The sequence below is a fragment of the Salmo salar genome, chromosome 01 (assembly GCF_965601325.2).
Source record: "Salmo salar chromosome 01, fSalSal1, whole genome shotgun sequence".
Taxonomy (NCBI): domain Eukaryota; kingdom Metazoa; phylum Chordata; class Actinopteri; order Salmoniformes; family Salmonidae; genus Salmo; species Salmo salar.
Genome location: NC_138291.1, coordinates 12986488 through 13010974, shown reverse-complemented (window position 1 = coordinate 13010974; position 24487 = coordinate 12986488). Strand labels below are relative to the sequence as shown.

General features: G+C 42.4%; 1 protein-coding gene across 1 annotated transcript in view; it reads left to right on the top strand.

Moving 5' to 3' along the window:
• The window catches only part of LOC106561950 (parkin coregulated gene protein-like), a 284261-nt gene that overhangs the window by 3726 nt on the left and 256048 nt on the right, over positions 1-24487 (top strand). Inside the window, exon 3 of the mRNA XM_014126456.2 lies at positions 11602-11605. Coding sequence (XP_013981931.1) covers positions 11602-11605 — 4 coding nt within the window. The remainder of the gene's footprint in view (positions 1-11601; positions 11606-24487) is intronic.

Here is a 24487-nt window from a genome sequence, read left to right as displayed (position 1 = left end):
CCCTCCTGTACTCCCTGTTCACTCATGACTGCATGGCCAGGCACAACTCCAACACCAGAATTACATTTGCCGATGACACAACAGTGGTAGGCCTGATCACCGACAACAACGAGACAGCCTATAGGGAGGAGGTCAGAGACCTGACCCCGTGTTGCAAGGACAACAAACTCTCCCTCAAAGTGATCAAGACAAAGGAGATGATTGTGGACTACCTGAAAAGGAGGACCAAGCACGCCCCCATTCTCATCGACGGGGCTGTAGTGGAGCAGGTTGAGAGCTTCAAGTGCCACATCACTTTGGCATCCACATCACCAACAAACTAACATGGTCCAAGCACACCAAGACAGTCGTGAAGAGGGCACGACAACCTATTCCCCCTCAGGAGACTGAAACGATTTTGCATGGGTTCTCAGATCCTCAAAAGGTTCTACAGCTCGGGAGTTGAGACCTCTCATTGTTTGTATTTGAAAATCCAACCGTCGTAATGGGTTTTGACTAGGTGGTACAGCTGACCCGAAGTGACTTTTTCGTAGCAGGCTAGGAGAACCTACCAAGCAGTTTAGGAGAACTAACAAAGCAGGTTAGGAGAATGTACGTAGCAGGTTAGGAGAACCTACCAAGCAGGTTAGGATAATTAATGTGGCTAGTTAGGAGAATTAGGCTGAGGTTAGGAAAAGGGTTAGGTTTAGTTAAAATGCTCTCCTAACCTGCTACAAAAAGTAACTTTCGGTTGTAGCTGTACTCCATCTTGTCACAACAGTTGTAACGGAAGGAGAGAGTGCTCGGGGCTGTGTGTGGCTGTGCTTGTGGATTTTTTTTGTAAGAAAGACACAGAGGACAGCCAACAAGTAAAAGCACAGCCCCCTTCATTATATACGCATTGTGCTGACAACATCAAAGAGCCATTCCAGACTCTGAAGTCAGGACAGACTAGCTACTACCTACTAGGCATATCAAAATGCCTCTCATGCCATCATAACAAAATCCACTGAAGTGGTGCTAAAAGTTCAGCTTTGTGATTGCATTGTGCTTTGTTCTGCACTGTCATGCATAGTCTTATAGACACATTACCCCACACTCTCTGCCATCAGGTAACAGTTGGTAGGATGAATGGGATAATCGAATGAAGGTGTAACCAGTCACTGGCCTCCTGAAATTACTCTCTCTATTCCTTTGCCGTTACATGGGCCTATGTTTGGCAGGAATTCAAACATGCTACAGTAGCAAAATAAATGCATATAGCAAGGGATTATTCAGCAGCCTGGAAATTGACCCTCAAAGGAGTAAGAGGAAGAATGAGAGGAAGATAAAAGGAGAAAAGGCACTGGCTAGACATTCATTCCATTTGAAAGAGTTTCTCTTTCAAAGAGCGAAAATGATTTTGTATTTTTGTTAATATTATTGCCTGGTGTGTGCTTTTTTCAGAAATTTCTTCAGCTAGTGCAAAAAAAAATGCAGGTAAGCACTCCGAAGATGAACCTGTATCTTAGGATGCAGGACAGGAGCTGCACCTCGTTGACACCCTCACAGCCACCCTGTCAAGGCTGTGGGTAACTGGTGAAAGGAGTCAGGCGCAGGAGAGCTGAGATGCGTGGACAAGGTATTTAATACAAGATACCACCAGTATAAACACAATACTACGGTGCGGGAAAAATACCGGTACCACAGATTATCACTGGAGGCTTCATGCCATGGATCATCCCTACAAGCTCCAGGCCATGGATCATCCCTACAGGCTTCTTGCCATGGACTATCACTGGAGGCTTCGTGCCATGGATCATCACTATAGGCTCCGGGCCATGGATCATCACTGGAGGCTTCGTGCCATGGATCATCACTGGAGGCTTCGGACCATGGATTATCACTGGGAGCTGACTCAGGTGGCACCAAACTGATAACACGTTCCTTTGGGGAAAATCCGTGCATCCTCCACCAACTCAACAACTCTCCCATATCTCTCTTCTCCTGGATTGGCTCTGGTTCCCTCCTCGGCTTCGCCGTCTGCACCATGTGCCCCCCCCCCAAAAAAAACATCTTGGGGTTTCTGTGGCCTTCCTTCCCGACTTCGTAGCTGTCCCTCCCTCGCTGCTTCCACCTGCTTCCCTGGTAGGCTCTTGTCTCCTGCTACTATTCCTTCCAAAGTCCAGGATATACTCCTCCTAATCTCCTCAAAAGTCCACTGGCCCATACCACGCTGCTTGGTCATATTGTGGTGGGATCTTCTGTGACAATCGTCTTTGAAAGGAGTAGACCAAAGCGCAGCGTTGTAAGTGCTCATGATATTTCTTTATTTAACTCAGAACACTAAAACAAAACAATAAACAACGGAAAACGAACGTCACGTTCTGCAGGCTAACTGAGCTGTACAAAAACAAGATCCCACAACTGAAAGTGGGGAAAAAGGGCTGCCTAAGTATGATTCCCAATCAGTGACAACGAATGACAGCTGCCTCTGATTGGAAACCATACTAGGCCAATAAAGAAAAAGACAACATAGAAATATACCACATAGACTGCCCACCCCACACCCTGACCTAACAAAATAGAGAAATAAAACGTCTCTCTCAGGTCAGGGCGTGACAAGAACAAAAACGCACACAAACATGGGGGACACCAGAGGGTTAAATAATGAACATGTAATGGGGGAATTGAAACCAGGTGTCTAGAAAACAAAGACAAAACAAATGGAAAATGAAAAGTGGATCGGCGATGGCTAGAAGGCCGGTGAAGTCGACCGCCGAACGCCGCTTGAACAAGGAGAGGGACCGACTCCGGTGGAAGTCGTGACACACCCTTTCAGACTCTCTCGTATGTACAGTGGGGGAAAAAAGTATTTGATCCCCTGCTGATTTTGTACATTTGCCCACTTACAAAGAAATGATCAGTCTATCATTTTAATGGTAGGTTTATTTGAACAGTGAGAGACAGAATAACAACAAAAAAATCCAGAAAAACGCATGTAAAACATTTTATAAAATGATTTGCATTTTAATGAGGGAAATAAGTATTTGACCCCTCTGCAAAACATGACTTAGTACTTGGTGGCAAAACCCTTGTTGGCAATCACAGAGGTCAGACGTTTCTTGTAGTTGGCCACCAGGTTTGCACACATCTCAGGAGGGATTTTGTCCCACTCCTCATTGCTGATCTTCTCCAAGTCATTCAGGTTTCGAGGCTGACGTTTGGCAACTCGAACCTTCAGCTCCCTCCACAGATTTTCTATGGGATTAAGGTCTGGAGACTGGCTAGGCCACTCCAGGACCTTAATGTGCTTCTTCTTGAGCCACTCCTTTGTTGCCTTGGCCATGTGTTTTGGGTCATTGTCATGCTGGAATACCAATCCCCGACCCATTTACAATGCCCTGGCTGAGGGAAGGAGGTTCTCACCCAAGATTTGACAGTACATGGCCCTGTCAAATGATGCGGTGAAGTTGTCCTGTCCCCTTAGCAGAAAAACACCCCCAAAGCATAATGTTTCCACCTCCATGTTTGACGATGGAGATGGTGTTCTTGGGGTCATAGGCAGCATTCCTCCTCCTCCAAACACGGCGAGTTGAGTTGATGCCAAAGAGCTCCATTTTGGTCTCATCTGACCACAACACTTTCACCAGTTGTCCTCTGAATCATTCAGATGTTCATTGGCAAACTTTAGACGGGCATGTATATGTATTCTTGAGCAGGGGGACCTTGCGGGCGCTGCAGGATTTCAGTCCTTCACGGCGTAGTGTGTTACCAATTGTTTTCTTGGTGACTATGGTCCCAGCTGCCTTGAGATCATTGACAAGATCCTCCCATATAGTTCTGGGCTGATTCCTCACCGTTCTCATGATCATTGCAACCCCACGAGGTGAGATCTTGCATGGAGCCCCAGGCCGAGGGATATTGACTGTTCTTTTGTGTTTCTTCCATTTGCGAATAATCACACCATATGTTGTCACCTTCTCACCAAGCTGCTTGGCGATGGTCTTGTAGCCCATTCCAGCCTTGTGTAGGTCCACAATCTTGTCCCTGACATCCTTGGAGAGCTCTTTGGTCTTGGCCATGGTGGAGAGTTTGGAATCTGATTGACTGATTGCTTCTGTGGACAGGTATCTTTTTTACAGGTAACAAGCTGCGGTTAGGAGCACCTCCCTTTAAGAGTGTGCTCCTAATCTCAGCTTGTTACCTGTATAAAAGACACCTGGGAGCCAGAAATCTTTCTGATTGAAAGGGGGTCAAATACTTATTTCCCTCATTAAAATGCAAATCAATTTATAACATATTTGACATGCGTTTTTCTGGATTTTGTTGTTGTTATTTTGTCTCTCACTGTTCAAATACACCTACCATTAAAATTATAGACTGATCATTTCTTTGTCAGTGGACAAAAGTACAAAATCAGCAGGGAATAAAATACTTTTTCCCCCCACTGTATGTATCCAGCCTTCTCTATGAATCTATTAGCAGGCATTGCATGCCATTGTATGTCAGTGTGTACCTTGCACTCCATCTCTAAACTACTGAATGAGTCATTTCAAAAGACAGTCAGGCTCCCCCAGATCACTTCTGTCCATCTGGGGCATGAAGATGTATCAGTACTAGAATGTAATAACTCCATCAGTTCTAATTGACAGGTACTATTGATAGGTCAAATAAACCCATCTTCAGAGCCAGGAAGTAGATTATAGTGGGACATTTAGACAAACAGCCCTGTCAGTGTTTTGTGAAAAAACAGACCAATTGAAAAGGCTAGGCCTTAGCCCTGAGATGTAACTGTAGGCTATATGCTTCATACCAGCTGGCTATAGTGATCCACTTTTCCCTTGTAGATGGTATGGGCATTGTGTGCAATTAAGTAAGTTTGTTATGGGTTGATCAGCATTGTTTACACTGACGTGTCAGCACACCTCTTACATTCACAGAACGGTTTTACAATCTTTCCTCGGGTGCGTCAGAATTTCTTATCTTGCATAGTTTGAAACACTTTGGTTTCTTCCCATTGGAGCCAATAGGTTACTTGCAGTGATTGCCTCGTAATATGTATGCAGCACTTAATTAAACGATAAACAGCGCGCAGCACTTTAGTTATGATGACAACAGCAAATACTGGGAGTTGGCCTGCTGCCCCTCTGTCAAGTTGCCCGTGCCGCTGAAGTGAGGATGAGAACCTTCATTGACTTCCTCCTCTCGCTGAAGGTCATAAACAAATCCCCCATCAAGCACTTTCAGGAAGAGGCCAATTTTAGCCCCAAACATTTTCGACATCTTTCAAGAGAATCAGTGGCTGAAGAGAACCAGAATACCGCCTAGACTTTAGCCTAAATCCTGGGGGAAAACTATTACTACTACATTTGTGGGAGGGTTGGCTGGTATGTTGGTACTGCTCTTTTCCCTGTTGGTCACTGACATATCGCTCCACCAGAGATTGCAGTGATTTGTCGATAACGGCAAGGCCATTTGGAGCCTTAAAAAGGAATGGGCTTGAAGCATAGGCGTATTATACTGTAAAGTATTTGTGGCCATAGAAACTGAATCAATACCCAGGCACTGCACTGTTCCTTTTCTCTGTGATTCATCCTTGCGCTTAAAGAAAAAGTCCATTTGTATTCTGGTTGGAGGTCGTCGCCTTCTGTGTGAGAAAGAGAAAAAAACTGTTATGTTTAGTGTTAAGAGTCTTATTCGGGACTCAGTGTTAGAGTCTTATTCATGACAAAAGATACCATTGATTTGGAGGGAGAACAAAAACACCTGAACCGTATTTTTGTCTTGGCCATGATTACGTTTCTGATATTCTTTCTTTGTGGCCTAGCCTAACTCTTCAATTCAGTGGCTTGTTGAGAACAAGAGAAACACACATGCACACACACACACACGTAAGCAGATAAACACGCCTCAAAAGAGGAAGGCCCCTCGTAGAACATTTCACCTGAGAGATCAAATTGATACCTGAGCCCTGTATTCACCTGAGAGATCAAATTGACACTGTAGTTGTGGTTAAAATGATGTTGAATAATAATAAACTATATTCAGGATAGTGCCTATATTGATCAATCACTGGGGCTGGAGGTCCTTGACCGGGTGACACAAAATTGTTATGGATATTTTCTCGGACCTTTTGTTTCGTATTGGCCCCCTTTTTGAATTTGAAAGAGCAACATTTAACCATTAATTTGTTTTGAAAATAGGCTAGACCATCTTGATCAGTGGTGTCAAACGTTAGCCCCGCAGGTCGCATTCAGTCTTCACAGAGGTCCGGAGGGCCGCACAAAAAATGTGTTATATTTTCTACTCGTCTTAATTGCATTAACAAAAAAAATCCTTCTCTTTTGGAAATTGTGATGGTCCCTGACGGTCTAGCTTTCATTTCAGTAACTGTTGTCAAGCTGGACAGAGTAGAGGCAATACATGCTGGACAGAGTAGAGGCAATACATGCTGGACAGAGTAGAGGCAATACATGCTGGACAGAGTAAAGAGACTATAAATGACTGTTATCACACTGGACAGAGTGAAGAGACTATAAATGACTGTTATCAAGCTGGACAGAGTAGAGAGACTATAAAGGACTGTTATCACACTGGACAGAGTGAAGAGACTATAAATGACTGTTATCACACTGGACAGAGTGAAGAGACTATAAATGCCTGTTATCAATCTGGACAGAGAGAAGAGACTATAAATGACTGTTATCAATCTGGACAGAGAGAAGAGACTATAAATGACTGTTATCAAGCTGGACAGAGAGAAGAGACTATAAATGACTGTTATCATACTGGACAGAGAGAAGAGACTATAAATGACTGTTATCAAGCTGGACAGAGTAAAGAGACTATAAATGACTGTTATGGTGTCCTGACTCTCTGTGGTCACTAAAGATCCCATGGCACTTATCGTAAGAGTAGGGGTGTTAACCCTGTGTCCTGGCTAAATTCCCAATCTGGCCCTCACTGCATCACGGTCACCTAATCATCCCCAGCTTACAATTGGCTCATTCATCCCCCCTCCACTCCCCTGTAACTATTCCCCAGGTCGCTGCTGTAAATGAGAATGCGTTCAGTCAACTTACCTGGTAAAAAAAAAGTTGGACAGAGTAAAGAGACTATTATCAGGTATCAAGGTAAGACCCAAGTGCTGACTGTGTGAAGTAACAATGTTTATTGTAACAACAGGGGCAGGCAAACGACAAGTCAAGGCAGGCAGGTGTCGATAATCCAGTGTAGGAGCAAGGTACAGGACGGCAGGCAGGCTCAGGGTCAGGCAGAGTGGTCAGGCGGGCGGGTACAGGGTCAAGGTAAAAAAACAGGAGGATGAGAAAAAGAGAGGCTGGGGAAAGACAGGAGCTGACAGGACAAACACTGGTAAGCTTGACAAACAAGACGAACTGGCAACAAACAAACAGAAAACACAGGTATAAGTACAGTCGTGGCCAAAAGTTTTTAGAATGACACAAATATTAATTTTCACAAAGTCTGCAGCCTCAGTTTGTATGATGGCAATTTGCATATACTCCAGAATGTTATGAAGAGTGATCAGATGAATTGCAATTAATTGCAAAGTCCATCTTTGCCATGCAAATGAACTGAATCCCCCAAAAACATTTCCACTGCATGTCAGCCCTGCCACAAAAGGACCAGCTGACATCATGTCAGTGATTCTCTCGTTAACACAGGTGTGAGTGTTGATGAGGACAAGGCTGGAGATCACTCTGTCATGCTGATTGAGTTCGAAATACAGACTGGAAGCTTCAAAAGGAGGGTGGTGCTTGGAATCATTGTTCTTCCTCTGTCAATCATGGTTACCTGCAAGGAAACACATGCTGTCATCATTTCTTTGCACAAAAAAGGCTTCACAGGCAAGGATATTGCTGCCAGTAAGATTGCACCTAAATCAACCATTTATTGGATCATCAAGAACTTCAAGGAGAGCGGTTCAATTGTTTTAAAGAAAGCTTCAGGGTGCCCAAGAAAGTCCAGCAAGCGCCAGGACCGTCTCCTAAAGTTGATTCAGCTGCGGGATCGGGGCACCACCAGTACAGAGCTTGCTCAGGAATGGCAGCAGGCAGGTGTGAGTGCATCTCCACGCACAGTGAGGTGAAGACTTTTGGAGGATGGCCTGGTGTAAAGAAGGGCAACAAAGAAGCCACTTCTCTCCAGGAAAAACATCAGGGACAGACTGATATTCTGCAAAAGGTACAGGGATTGGACTGCTGAGGACTGGGGTAAAGTGATTTTCTCTGATGAATCCCCTTTCCGATTGTTTGGGGCATCCGGAAAAAAGCTTCTCCGGAAAAGACAAGGTGAGCGCTACCATCAGTCCTGTGTCATGCCAACAGTAAATCATCCTGAGACCATTCATGTGTGGGGTTGCTTCTCAGCCAAGGGAGTGGGCTCACTCACAATTTTGCCTAAGAACACAGCCGTGAATAAAGAATGGTACCAACACATCCTCCGAGAGCAACTTCTCCCAACCATCCAGAAACAGTTTGGTGACGAACAATGCCTTTTCCAGCAGGACGGGTCACTTTGCCATAAGGCAAAAGTGATAACTAAGTGGCTCAGGGAACAAAACATCGATATTTTGGGTCCATGGCGAGGAAACTCCTCAGACCTTAATCCCATTGAGAACTTGTGGTCACTCCTCAAGAGGCGGGTGGAGAAACAAAAACCCACAAATTCTGACAAACTCCAAGCATTGATTATGCAAGAATGGGCTGCCATCAGTCAGGATGCGGCCCAGAAGTTAATTGACAGCATGCCAGGGTGGATTGCAGAGGTCTTGAAAAAGAAGGATCAACACTGCAAATATTGACTCTTTGCATCAACTTCATGTAATTGTCAATAAAAGCCTTTGATACTTGAAAAATTGTAATTATACTTCAGTATTCCATAGTAACATCTGACAAAAATATCTAAAGACACTGAAGCAGCAAACTTTGTGGAAATTAATATTTGTCTCATTCTCAACACTTTTGGCCACGACTGTACACCGGGGATAATGGGGAAGATGGGCGACACCTGGAGGGTGTGGAGACAAGCACAATGACAGGTGAAAGATCAGGGTGTGACAACTATAAAAGACTGTTACCATGCTGGACAGAGTGAAGAGACTATAAAAGACTGTTATCAATCTGGACAGAGTAAAGAGACTATAAATGTATGTCCATTAACATTTCTACAATTTCAATTTGATTTAATTCATTTTAATGTCAATTGAACAATTCTGCAATTGTTTTGTGTAACTGTTATACTCAAACCCCTGCGGGCTGGTTTGGATGGGCTCGCAAGTATGTTTAACCCCTGATCTAGACGCTTACACAATCCATTTAGGCCTCCAGGATTTCATGGCTGTATTTTTTCTCAGTGCTTTGTAGCTCAATTGGACATTAAATGGCCGTTTAGAGATTAATAGAAAGCTCGGCTTCTGAAGTATGTGATTGCTGACCTCGATATAGAATGAATAGAACGGACTTGGAAGCTCCAACCCTGGCAATTTTGTCTAAAGTCATGGGTACACTTGCAATTGCTGTCTGGTATTGTGAAGCAATAATGTCCATGGTATTTTGGAATGTTCTATCAACTGATGCTGGATTGCCATGGTTATGCAGAATGTTCATGAAAAATAATTTTAACTGATGTGGTTCATGCAATGGAATGTATATTTTGTAATGCCAGTTGAGTTGACTCAACAAATCACAGCACAGATTGAAGGGTAAACTTCCTGATTATACTTCCTGGCAAGGGTACACACAAAATGGCTGCCAGTTCACCCATTATCCCATCATTGACTTGAATGGAGACACCCTTTCTATTCATTATATTTCTATGATTGCTGTAACCGCTGTGACCTTTTTCTACTTTGCACAAAGATCGTCTGGCAGCTGCAGCCGCCAGTGGAAAATGCTTGCCAAAGCCATTCCATTATGACCTTATAAGGTACTATAGTCATGCCTTTGTGGTTTTTTTTGGAGCTTAGCTTCGGTTTGCAATTATGACGGCCCCGTTTGCTATTCTCCTTGAAGACCTGCTTGAATTTTATTAGATGGCTTTAATAGACATTTATTGCTGCTGCAAAACACCATTTCTTCTCAGAAGTGAATTATCTCATAAGGAAATACAGAGGACGTACATAAACACTATCCGGTCGACAAAGCCAGGTGGAGACTGTAGGCCTATCACTTTCACAGAATGTCACTCCATTCCAAGAACCACTCTCCAATAACAATGAGTGTGCAGTGTAAAATATTAAATAATGTGAATAGGCTTGTTGTGATAGATGATTTCTTCTCTTCCCGTAGTGGTGTCCTTGAGGCTAAGTAGTATGATGAGCCAGGTTGTCTGAATAGAGTTGTCCTTGTAAGCTAAATACTGCAATTAGCCTAGTTTATTCACCATTTCAATCAGGGAGTTGATGATACGTATGTTAAATATCCTACTGTGATCGATCCCATTTTGACATTATTGACCAACATGTCCAACACCCAAAAAATATTGATATGTTGTTATCAATAAACGTCACAGTAAGGTGCAGAACGTTCGATTTGCTTGCTGTGGGTCAGGGAGACCCCCAGCTCTGCTAAAACCATTGACAACTGCATGCTGTTTTCAAGGGATTGTCAAATAAATGTTACAACTATTTGGTTGTAATATGATCACTTCTTGAAGAGTAGTCCAAACTAATAATTTCCTATTATTCCATGGAAAACAGTTGCACACATTTACCTCTATCATCAGAGTTATACAGCAAATAGCTGGATGCTTTTCATGATCAGTAAACATCATTGATCATGCATTTTCAGATACAGTTGAAATCGGAAGTTTACATACACTCAGGTTGGAGTCATTGAACCTAGTTTTTTAACCTCTCCACACATTTCTTGTAAACAAACTATAGTTTTGGCAAGTCGGTTAGGACATCTACTTTGTCAATAACACAAGTAATTTTTCCAACAATTGTTTACAGACAGATTATTTCACTTATAATTCAATGTATCACAATTCCAGTGGGTAAACGTTTACATACACTAAGTTGACTGTGCCTTTAAACAGCTTGGAAAATTCCAGAAAAGGATGTTATGGCTTCAGAAGCTTCTTAAAGGCTTTGGAGGTGTACCTGTGGATGTATTTCAAGGCCTACCTTCAAGCTCAGTGCCTCTTTGCTTGACATCATGGGAAAATCAAAAGAAATCAGCCAAGACCTCAGAAAAAAATATTAGACCTCCACAAGTCTGGTCCATCCTTGGGTGCAATTTCCAGATGCCTGAAGGTACCACATTCTGTACAAATAATAGTACGCAAGTATAAACACCATGGGACCACGCAGCCGTCATACCGCTCAGGAAGGAGACGTGTTCTGTCTCCTTGTCACGTCCTGGCCAGTATAAGGGTTAATTGTCATTGTAGTTTGGTCAGGACGTGGCAGAGGATATTTGGTTTATGTGGTTCGGGGTGGTGTTTTTGTAGTAAGAGCATTTGATTTAAGTATTTCGGGGTTTTTTGGGCACTGTTTGAGATTCCTGTATTCTATGTTTATTCTAGGTAGTCTGTTTCTATGTAGAGTTAATTGGGGTGGACTTCCAATTGAAGGCAGCTGTGTGTTGTTGCATTTGATTGGAAGTCCTATATTAGTTGGGTGTGTTTGTCTGTGTGTTTGTGGGGAATTGTTTTTGCACTGCGTTTTTGTATAGCCTGCAAAACTGTTGCACTGTCGTTGTTTATTGTTTTTGTATAGTGTTCACGTTAGCGATTAATTAAACTCAAAGATGAACATGACCTCCGCTGCGTATTGGTCTACTTTGTCAGATGAGGACTTTTCTATTTCTTCTGAAGACGAAGACAGTTGTGACACTCCTAGAGAATAATGTACTTTGGTGCGAAAAGTGAAAATCAATCCCAGAACAACAGCAAAGGACCTTGTGAAGTTGCTGGAGGAAACAGGTACAAAGTATCTATATCCACAGTAAAACGAGTCCTATATCGACATAACCTGAAAGGCCGCTCAGCAAGGAAGAAGCAACTGCCACAAAATCGCCATAAAAAAACTGACTACGGATTGCAACTGCACATGGGAACAAAGATCATACTTTTTGGAGAAATGTCCTCTGATCTGATGAAACAAAAATAGAACTGTTTGGCCATAATGACCATCATTATGTTTGGAGGAAAAAGGGGGATGCTTGCAAGCCGAAGAACACCATCCCAACCGTGAAGCACGGAGGTGGCAGCATCATGTTGTGGGTGTGCTTTGCTGCAGCAGGGACTGGTGCACTTCACAAAATAGATGGCATCACAAGGTAGGAAAATTATGTGGATATATTGAAGCAACATCTCAAGACATCAGTCAGGAAGTTTAAAGCTTGGTCGCAAATAGGTCTTCCAAATGGACAATGATCCCAAGCTTTCTTCCAAAGTTGTGGCAAAATGGCTTAAGGATAACAAAGTCAAGGTATTGGAGTGGCCATCACAAAGCCCTGACCTCAATCTCATAGAAAATTGTGGGCAGAACTGAAAAAGCTTGTGCGAGCAAGGAGGCCTACAAACCTGACTCAGTTACACCAGCTCTGTCAGGAGGAATGGGCCAAAATTCACCCAACCTATTGTGGGAAGCTTGTGGAAGGCTACTCAAAGTGTTTGACCCAAGTTAAACAATTTAAAGGCAATGCTACCAAATACTAACTGAGTGTATGTAAACTTCTGACCCACTGGGAATGTGATGAAAGAAATAAAAGCTGAAATAAATCATTCTCTGTACTATTATTTTGACATTTCACATTCTATAAAATGAAGTGGTGATCCTGACAGGGAATTTTTACTAGGATTAATGAAATGTCAGGAATTGTGAAAAACTGAGTTTAAATGTATTTGGCTGAGGTGTATGTAAACTTCAGACTTCAAATGTAGTAATAACTTGTGTCATTTCGTTTTTTCTTTTACTGGTGTTGGAGTGCTGATACAGATGTAGGGTCATAATTTGAGCCAGTCCGCTACAGCAGGGAAATTATCATGCAGCAACAGGACATTTTAAATGTTTATTTGGACAGTTTTTGTAGAGGTTGATATATTTTTCATTAGGGGAAATCAAGCCTGACCTTTTATGTTGTAAATTACAAACTTTAGAAAACTTTTTAAACCTTGAATACACTCCAAGTTTGTATTTCCTCAGGAACAACATAGTAATCAAATTAAGATCCTACATCTGTATATTTGTAATATAGCTGAAAGCCTCCATTAGCTTGCATGAGCTCCAATGCAATTCCACAGAGGAGTCTGCTCTTAACTGCCTGCCTGACATCCAGCTGAGTCAAAGTCAAAGGTATGCTTTAGGCAACTGAAAGCACAGAAGGCTGCGAAACAGACATACTGTATGTACTCAGGCACTATCAAGAAGATCCCTGTCACTTCTACTCTGCTTCAGCCACCAACTCATTACTCTCACTGTTGGGGAACATCAAACAAATTCCACTAACGAGAGTTTGATCAGTGCACAGCAAGAGGACAGACAACCTGCTCACGACACCTGTCCTCACTCTCAAGACGGAGAAGAACAAAGTGAACGGAGGGAAAGAAGGTGGGAAAGCAATATAACCTTTGGCCTCATCCCCAAAACACACTTGGGCTTGCCTGCCCAACGCTGGTTGCCTTTTTGAAGGCCCTCTTACTTTGATTTCAGTTTATAGTCTAACAGTTTAATACTGTGACAGAGGCTCAACATTCCAATTCTCGTTTGGACACCATTGCTTGGCAATTTCTAGGGTAACTTTGTTGGACTTTTTGGCCTCATTTTGTAATCCTCTGCTGATGTGTCGGCCTACTATATCAGAGAGTGTGACAGCCAGGGTAATTCTTCTTGGCACTTATTAGGCCAATATTTTTTTACAGTGGCACAACAGCAAGAGAAGGAGAGGAAAGAACAGTGCAGGTTTTTCCTCGATACCAGCTGTCATGACACTAGCCCTTTCAGTGAATTGGCTAGCAGAGATGTGAACAACCCTGTTTATACAGGTGCCTCAATTATGAGGTTTGCATCTAATTATTGTATAAAATGAATGAGTAAAGATGAAACTATTTGCGAACTTATGTAAATTGAACTTTTTAAAATGAGAAAATCATCTTCCCTGTAAAATTGAACTAAGTCAGTAGCCACGCCCAAGTGAATAGGCATTGGTTGGAAATTATGAACCAACCCCTTTTCTACATTTCTATAAAAGCCCCCGTGACCCAAAGTCACCTAAGTTCCAAATAATGGGAGGACTTGTCCTCACGTTTAAAAGGGCTAATTCTAATGTCAACCGACAGGCCAGGAAACGTGGGAGCTTGCTCTACACGTGGAATGGTATGAACTCTGAGCTATTGATCACTCAAGAAGAAGTGAGTCCTAGACTGCAGCTGGAAAGGTAGCAAATCTAGTACGAGAACACTGACGAACATGGACGAATCTCCAGAGTGAGATGAACCTTTCAGACCACGTGACCACACAACGACCCGTAAGATTCGACAAAGGACAGGGCAAACCAGAGCCTCACATCACCAGCTTCACGTAAATACAAAGCATTGCTTTTCCGAATGAGCGATCGTTAGTGGCATATGTATTTATGTGAGAATTGCTTCCCAGGTCCGATAAAGTCCCTTAGTCTTCCTTCCAAAACCCCCTTCTCTTCTCTCTGAATCTATCGTGTTATAACCAAACTGTTTTTGTTTAGTCTACCGGGGATGGTATAATGTTTTTATGTATTGTATATTATGTAATTGTTTAATTAGTTAGTTAATAAATAATTGAGCCAATTGGTATATGGATGATTAATAGTAAAGGCTGGGTTGAAGCAGATAACCAACAATTTACAATGTTCAGAGGAGACTGACGAAGGTAATAATTCATTAATAAAAGACTAATTGATTAGATATTAAAATATCTGAATAGTTATATTCGGAAAATGTGTAATCTGAACATTTTCCATGGTGCCCATTAATTAAATTTACATGACTAGTTTAATCACGTAATAATAATTACAGAAAATTGATTTGATAAAATAACAGTCTTCACCTTTAATGATATTAAAGACTGAACCAGCTCTGCTACCAGCTCTGCTACCAGCTCTGCTACCAGCTCTGATACCAGCTCTGATACCGGCTCTGAACTCTTGAGCGACAGAAATTGAGGCCACAGGGGAGGCTGACACTGCTAATTCTTTGAGCGTGATCGATACCTTTCAGCGAGGATTTGGGATTGATAGAGGTGACCCAAAAAGCCTTGTGTACAATATGATAGCAGAGACACCTGTTTCATTGTCATAGCGTCGTCTGCAGTCGACATGCTGCACCACCATGGTGCGGGTGGCGTGTATGGGGCGGGGCGGGGGGGCCGTCGAACAACCTCCCCCAACCTCCACAGGAAACAGATTACTTTCAACAGCGCACGCCTCTCGCCCGCATATAGCGTGAATAAATCCGTGCAGAGCAGGAGGAGGTCCGCCGCAAAGTGTCTGTTCTGCCTCGGCCTGGTTTGTTTGTTGATCCTTTGTTGCCTCCTGCAGCTAGCATCCTGGTTTGTTTGTTGATCCTGCGTTTGCCTCCTGCAGCTAGCATCCTGAAACCAGCACCCCTGAAAGACCCGCAGCTCCCTTTGAGATATGGGCTGAGGAGAAGTTGCCTGTTTCGAAGGCATTGAAGGGAGGAAAGTGTTTTCTTCTTTTGCTCAGAGGCTCACTTTTGCTAATCCAGAGACTGGACTATCATTCAAGGCATTATCCCTGCGGGGAGCCTCAGTGGCTGACCTCATTTCCATGGATCTCACTGCTGGTTGTTTCAGCTACAGTTGAAAGCCCTCTCGCAGATCTGTTGAGCATACAACTTTATGGGCATTAAGCAACATTTTATATCCAATCTGTTGGGTTTAGTTTAAAGCAGTCCACAGAGACTGCTATGTAAAGGGTAACTCTGAAAGGGGTATCATCATCATCCTAGTTAATTTATGTAAAGGTCACGCTCCTACGAACACAGTATATCTGTGTAGCCTACATACTGTGGCTCCTCTGTAAGCAAATCTCCAGCTTCATCCTTTGATGAACAGCTTGCTTCATGATTGAATTCTCTAGCTGGAATAACCATGTGAATTCCATTATAAATTCCAGGCATTGGAATGAACCTCTGGGGCCGGTTGCACCAGTTGGGTGTAAAAAAAAGTTGGTCTTTTGATATTTTTTGGGACTATCTGTTTTTCCATGTATGAATATCTTATTCAATGTGTTTCTATTGGCTAATAGCAGTAACGCCAAATTCAATGTTTCATCAAAAAAAAAAAAATAATAATAATTTATACCTAAAGGGGTCCTAAAATATAAAATCAAATAGTATGACCCTCTTAAAACAGTTCCACATGTTTGCTTAGTAGAACCCCCTCCCAAGGCTTAGACTTTAGGTTGAATGCTAGGTCGGTCGTAGCTATTGTACCCCCTGTTGCACTCTCTACAACCATTGTGATTATTATTATTTGACCCTGCTGGTCATCTATGAACGTTTTAACATCTTGGCAATGTACTGTTATTTTCTCCACCCGGCACAGCCAGAAGAGGACTGGCCACCCCTCATAGCCTGGTTCCTCTCTAGGTTTCTTCCTAAGTTCCTGCCTTTCTAGGGAGTTTTTCCTAGACACCGTGCTTCTGTTTGGGGTTTTAGGCTGGGTTTCTGTATAGCACTTTGTGACATCGGCTGATGTAAAAAGGGCTTTATAAATACATTTGATTGATTGATCAGAGTTTACACCTGTTGCACCAACCAAAAAGAAGACTAGTCATAGCTAAGTCTGGCATAAGCAATGCACGTTCATGAGATTTGATATTTCATAATGGCGGTTGCTAGGCAGCGCCCGTTACTAAGCTATTACCATCCTCGTGGCAATTCATATCTCTTCGCCCGTCACTTTGCATAGCCAACCACTATGCATTCACGTGTTCTTAACCACTACTGGATGGATCCATAAAGACTTACTGTGGGAATAAATATCACTGAATTATGAAAATATTGCATTGAAAGGCTAATGCAATTGAAGGCATGTATCAAATTATTCCTTACTGAAACTTCCTAAGTCATCCAACTGTTATAATAAATGTAAAGCAATAGCCGCGTGCGCTCTAGTTGATCATTTCAGGACCGTTTTGATTGGGATAGCACCATCGCACTGCTTTGAGGCGTCAATCAATGACAGATTTTAGTTTTCACTGAATCTCAATGTGGATATTTGGTTAACATTAGGCTGGGGAATGTTAGTTATGTTGAGGTGAGTGTTCATCACCATTAGTCGAGTTGGCTCATCTATTAGCAGGACTGATCAGAACATTTTGTTAGCATGTTAGGCTATGTAAATTAGTGGATTATGTTGCTCTTCACTCGCGTAGTAGCCTATAGCTATTTCCAACCAAAAGCCAGTGACTCCTTACCAGGCGTAACACTTAGAAGGGTTTACGCCCAGGTAGTGCAACAGGTCCGGCATAGAGCACATGTTACGTCGGACGTAGAGTTACGAACCGCTTACGTCCAACTGGCTAAACTGGCCCTTGGGCCAATAATAGATGTTTTACATAGCGGTTTTCATTTTACAGATCATCTCAAAGACTATTATCGTGTGCCACAATTTGTGTAAATTCATTGTTTATACATTCTGTCCGTATTTTACGTTTACGTACATTCTGTTTTTTGTGTACATTCTGTTTATTCTGTTTATTGTGTTTATTGTGTACATTCTGTTTATTGTGTACATTCTGTTTATTGTGTACATTCTGTTTATTGTGTACATTCTGTTTATTGTGTTTATTGTGTACATTCTGTTTATTCTGTTTATTGTGTACATTCTGTTTATTGTGTACATTCTGTTTATTGTGTACATTCTGTTTATTGTGTACATTCTGTTTATTGTGTGTATTCTGTTTATTGTGTACATTCTGTTTATTGTGTGTATTCTGTTTATTGTGTACATTCTGTTTATTCTGTTTATTGTGTGTATTCTGTTTATTGTGTACATTCTGTTTATTGTTGTAACGGTTGTCGTCGGGAATGGAGGACCAAAACGCAGCAGGAATGTGGATGCTCATCTTGTATTTTATTTTAAATGAAGAGAACACCAAAATAACAAACGAAGAACACACGAACAACAAAAACAGTCTTGTCAAGCTCACATATGCAAAACAAGAAACAATCTCCCACAACACTACACCAAACAATTACCCATATATAGGACTTTCAATCAGAGGCAACGAGAAAGCACCTGCCTCCAATTGAGAGTCCAACCCCCCATAAACCTACACATAGAAATACCACAAACCAGAAAGAACATAGAGATACAAAACATAGAACATAGACCAAAACCCAGAAATAATAAATCAAACACCCTACTACAAAAATCACCACCCCGAACCACATAAACAAAATACCCTCTGCCACGTCCTGACCAAACTACAATAACAAATAACCCTTAACTGGTCAGGACGTGACAATTATGTACATTCTATTTATTGTGTATGTTCTGTTTATTCTGTTTATTGTGTACATTCTGCTTATTGTGTACATTCTGTTTATTGTGTACATAATGTTTATTCTGTTTATTGTGTACATTCTGCTTATTGTGTACATTCTGTTTATTGTGTACATAATGTTTATTCTGCTTATTGTGTACATTCTGTTTATTGTGTACATAATGTTTATTCTGTTTATTGTGTACATTCTGTTTATTGTGTACATAATGTTTATTCTGTTTATTGTGCACATTCTGCTTATTGTGTACATTCTGTTTATTGTGTACATAATGTTTATTCTGTTTATTGTGTACATTCTGTTTATTGTGTACATTCTGTTTATTCTGTTTATTGTGTACATTCTGTTTATTGTATATGTTCTGTTTATTGTGTACGTTCTGTTTATTATGTTCATTCTCTTTATTGTGCACATTCTGTTTATTGTGCACATTCTGTTTATTGTGTACATTCTGTTTATTCTGTTTATTGTGCACATTTTGTTTATTGTGTTCATTCTGTTTATTGTGTACATTCTGTTTATTGTGCACATTCTGTTTATTGTGTACATTCTGTTTATTCTGTACATTCTGTTTATTCTGTTTATTGTGCACATTTTGTTTATTGTGTTCATTCTGTTTATTGTGTACATTCTGTTTATTCTGTTGTGTACATTCTGAATATTGTGTACGTTCTATTCATTCTGTTTATTGTGTACATTCTGTTTATTATTTTTATTGTGTACATTCTGAAGGATTACTTTATCCTAGGTATTCCTTAAAGAGGTAGGGTTTCAGGTGTCTCCGGAAGGTGGTGATTGACTCCGCTGTCCTGGCGTCGTGAGGGAGCTTGTTCCACCATAGGGGTGCCAGAGCAGCGAACAGTTTTGACTGGGCTGAGCGGGAACTGTGCTTCCTCAGAGGTAGGGGGGCCAGCAGGCCAGAGGTGGATGAGCGCAGTGCCCTCGTTTGGGTGAAGGGACTGATCAGAGCCTGAAGGTACGGAGGTGCCGTTCCCCTCACGGCTCCGTAGGCAAGCACCATGGTCTTGTAGCGGATGTGAGCTTCAACTGGAAGCCAGTGGAGAGAGCGGAGGAGCGGGGTGACGTGAGAGAACTTGGGAAGGTTGAACACCAGACGGGCTGCAGCGTTCTGGATGAGTTGTAGGGGTTTAATGGCACAGGCAGGGAGCCCAGCCAACAGCGAGTTGCAGTAATCCAGACGGGAGATGACAAGTGCCTGGATTAGGACCTGCGCCGCTTCCTGTGTGAGGCAGGGTCGTACTCTGCGAATGTTGTAGAGCATGAACCTACAGGATCGGGTCACCGCCTTGATGTTAGTGGAGAACGACATGGTGTTGTCCAGGGTCACGCCAAGGTTCTTAGCACTCTGGGAGGAGGACACAATGGAGTTGTCAACCGTGATGGTGAGATCATGGAACGGGCAGTCCTTCCCCGGGAGGAAAAGCAGCTCCGTCTTGCCGAGGTTCAGCTTGAGGTGGTGATCGGTCATCAACACTGATATGTCTGCCAGACATGCAGAGATGCGATTCGCCACCTGGTTATCAGAAGGGGGAAAGGAGAAGATTAATTGTGTGTCGTCTGCATAGCAACGATAGGAGAGACCATGTGAGGATATGACAGAGCCAAGTGACTTGGTGAATAGCGAGAATAGGAGAGGGCCTAGAACAGAGCCCTGGGGGACACCAGTGATGAGAGCACGTGGTGTGGAGACAGATTCTCGCCACGCCACCTGGTAGGAGCGACCTGTCAGGTAGGACGCAATCCAAGCGTGGGCCGCGCCGGAGATGCCCAACTCAGAGAGGGTGGAGAGGAGGATCTGGTGGTTCACAGTATCAAAGGCAGCAGATAGGTCTAAAAGGATGAGAGCAGAGGAGAGAGAGTTAGCTTTAGCAGTGCGGAGAGCCTCCGTGACACAGAGAAGAGCAGTCTCAGTTGAATGACCAGTCTTGAAATCTGACTGATTTGGATCAAGAAGGTCATTCTGAGAGAGATAGCAAGAGAGCTGGCCAAGGACGGCACGCTCAAGAGTTTTGGAGAGAAAAGAAAGAAGGGAAACTGGTCTGTAGTTGTTGACATCGGGGGGATCGAATGTAGGTTTTTTGAGAAGGGGTGCAACTCTCGCTCTCTTGAGGACTGAAGGGACGTATCCAGTGGTCAAGGATGAGTTGATGAACGAGGTGAGATAAGGGAGAAGGTCTCCGGAAATGGTCTGGAGGAGAGAGGAGGGGATAGGGTCAAGCGGGCAGGTTGTTGGGCGGCCAGCCGTTACAAGTCGCAAGATTTCATCTGGAGAGAGAGGGGAGAAAGAGGTCAAAGCATAGGGTAGGGCAATGTGAGCAGGACCAGTGGTAGAAAGTGGACCAGCGGTGTCGTTTGACTTAACCTGTTGGGGCTAGGGGGCAGTATTTTCACGGCTGGATAAAAAAACGTACCCGATTTAATCTGGTTACTAATCCTACCCAGTAACTAGAATATGCATATACTTATTATATATGGATAGAAAACACCCTAAAGTTTCTAAAACTGTTTGAATGGTGTCTGTGAGTATAACAGAACTCATTTGGCAGGCAAAACCCTGAGACATTTTCTGACAGGAAGTGGATACCTGATGTGTTGAATTACCTTTAAGCCTATGCCATTGAAACACACAGGGGTTGATTAATGTTTTGGCACTTCCTATTGCTTCCACTAGATGTCACCAGCCTTTACAAAGTGTTTTGAGTCTTTTACTGTGAGATCTGACCGAACAAGAGCCATGGAACGGTGATGGCCGATTAGACTCTGGCGCGCGAGTTCATGTTGGGTACCCTCGTTCCAATACGTTATAAAAGAGAATGCATTCGTCCACCTTCAATATTATTCATGTTCTGGTTAAAAAAGGCAGTAATAATTTATGCTATACAATGTTTGACATGTTTGAACGAACGTAAATATATTTTTTCCCCTCGTTCATGACGAGAAGTCCGGCTGGCTTAGATCATGTGCTAACAACACGGAGCTTTTTGGATATAAATGATGAGCTTTTTTGAACAAAACTACATTCGTTATGGACCTGGGATTCCTGGAAATGACATCTGATGAAGAGAATCAAAGGTAATGGATTATTTACATAGTATTTTCGATTTTAGATCTCTCCAACATGGCCGTTTGTCTGTATAGCAAAGCATATTTTTCTGGGCGCAGTGCTCAGATTATTGCAAAGTGTGATTTCCCAGTAAGGTTATTTTTAAATCTGGCAAGTTGATTGCGTTCAAGAGATGTAAATCTATAATTCTTTAAATGACAATATAATATTTTACCAATGTTTTCTAATTTTAATTATTTAATTTGTGGTGCTGACTTGACTGCCGGTTATTGGAGGGAAACGATTTCCTCAACATCAATGCCATAGTAAAACGCTGTTTTTGGATATAAATATGAACTTGATAGAACTAAAAATGCATGCATTGTCTAACATAATGTCCTAGGAGTGTCATCTGATGGAGATTGTAAAAGGTTAGTGCATAATTTTAGCTGGTTTTATGGTTTTGGTGACGCCTGTCTTTGAATTGACAAAACATTACACACAGCTATTGTCAATGTACTCTACTAACATAATCTAACTTTATGCTTTCGCCGTAAAACCTTTTTGAAATCGGACAACGTGGTTAGATTAAGGAGATGTTTATCTTTCAAAGGGTGTAAGATAGTTGTATGTTTGAAAAATTTGAATTTTGACATTTATTTGGTTTCAAATTTGCCGCTCTTGAAATGCACCTGCTGTTGATAGGGTGCACCACGGGTGGCACGCTAGCGTCCCACATAGCCCCAAGAAGTTAACAAACGAGGAGCGGATGTCGTCAACCTTCTTTTCAAAATGGTTGACGAAGTCATCCGCAGAGAGGGAGGAGGGGGGGGAGGATTCAGGAGGGAGGAGAAGGTGGCAAAGAGCTTCCTAGGGTTAGAGGCAGATGCTTGGAATTTAGAGTGGTAGAAAGTGGCTTTAGCAGTAGAAACAGAAGAGGAAAATGTAGAGAGGAGGGAGTGAAAGGATGCCAGGTCCGCAGGGAGGCAAGTTTTCCTCCATTTCCGCTCGGCTGCCCGGAGCCCTGTTCTGTGAGCTCGCAATGAGTCGTCGAGCCACGGAGCAGGAGGGGAGGACCGAGCCGGCCTGGAGGATAGGGGCCATAGAGAGTCAAAGGATGCAGAAAGGGAGGAGAGGAGGGTTGAGGAGGCAGAATCAGGAGATATGTTGGAGAAGGTTTGAGCAGAGGGAAGAGATGATAGGATGGAAGAGGAGAGAGTAGCGGGAGAGAGAGAGCGAAGGTTGCGACGGCGCAATACCATCCGAGTAGGGGCAGAGTGAGCAGTGTTGGAGGACAGCGAGAGGGAAAAGGATACAAGGTAGTGGTCGGAGACTTGGAGGGGAGTTGCAATGAGATTAGTGGAAGAACAGCATCTAGTAAAGATGAGGTCAAGCGTATTGCCTGCCTTGTGAGTAGGGGGGGAAGGTGAGAGGGTGAGGTCAAAAGAGGAGAGGAGTGGAAAGAAGGAGGCAGAGAAGAATGAGTCAAAGGTAGACGTGGGGAGGTTAACCTCTTGGGGCTAGGTGGGACGCTAGCGTGCCACCCGTGGTGCACTCCATCAACAGCAGGTGCATTTCAAGAGCGGCAAATTTGAATCCAAATAAATGTCAAAATTCAAATTTTTCAAAAATACAACTATGTTACACCATTTGAAAGATAAACATCTCCTTAATCTAACCACGTTTTACGATTTCAAAAAGGTTTTACGGCGAAAGCATAAATTTAGAGTATGTTAGGACAGTACATTTACAAGAGTTGTGTGTAATGTTTTGTCAAGTCAAAGACAGGGTCACCAAAACCATAAAACCAGCTAAAATGATACACTAACCTTTTACAATTTCCATCAGATGACACTCCTAGGACATTATGTTAGACAATGCATGCATTTTTAGTTCTATCAAGTTCATATTTATATACAAAAACAGCGTTTTACTATGGCATTGATGTTGAGGAAATCGTTTCCCTCCAATAACCGGCAGTCAAGTCAGCGTCACAAATTAAATAATTAAAATTAGAAAACATTGGTAAAATATTATATTGTCATTTAAAGAATTATAGATTTACATCTTTTGAACGCAATCAACTTGCCAGATTTAAAAATAACCTTACTGGGAAATCACACTTTGCAATAATCTGAGCACTGTGCCCAGAAAAATACGCGTTGCGATACAGACTAGACGTCATGTTGGGGAGATCTAAAATCGAAAATACTATGTAAATAATCCATTACCTTTGATTCTCTTCATCAGATGTCACTTCCAGGTATCACAGGTCCATAACGAATGTAGTTTTGTTCAAAAAAGCTCATCATTTATGTCCAAAAATCTCCGTCTCGTTAGCACATGATGTAAGCCAGCCGGACTTCTCGTCATGAACGAGGGGAAAAAATATATTTCCGTTCGTTCAAACATGTCAAACGTTGTATAGCATAAATCATTAGGGCCTTTTTTAACCAGAACATGAATAATATTCAAGGTGGACGAATGCATAGTCTTTTATAACGTATTGGAACGAGGGTACCCAACATGAAGTAGCGCGCCAGGTGTCTAATGGGACATCACCGTTCCATGGCTCTTGTTCGGTCAGATCTCCCTCCAGAAGACTCAAAACACTTTGTAAAGGCTGGTGACATCTAGTGGAAGCAATAGGAAGTGCCAAAATATTCCTAAACCCCTGTGTTTTTCAATGGGATAGGTTTAAAGTCAATACAACACATCAGGTATCCACTTCCTGTCAGAAAATGTCTCAGGGTTTTGCCTGCCAAATGAGTTCTGTTATACTCACAGACACCATTCAAACAGTTTTGGAAACTTTAGAGTGTTTTCTATCCATATATAATAAGTATATGCATATTCTAGTTACTGGGTAGGATTAGTAACCAGATTAAATCGGGTACATTTTTTTTATCCAGACGTGCAAATGCTGCC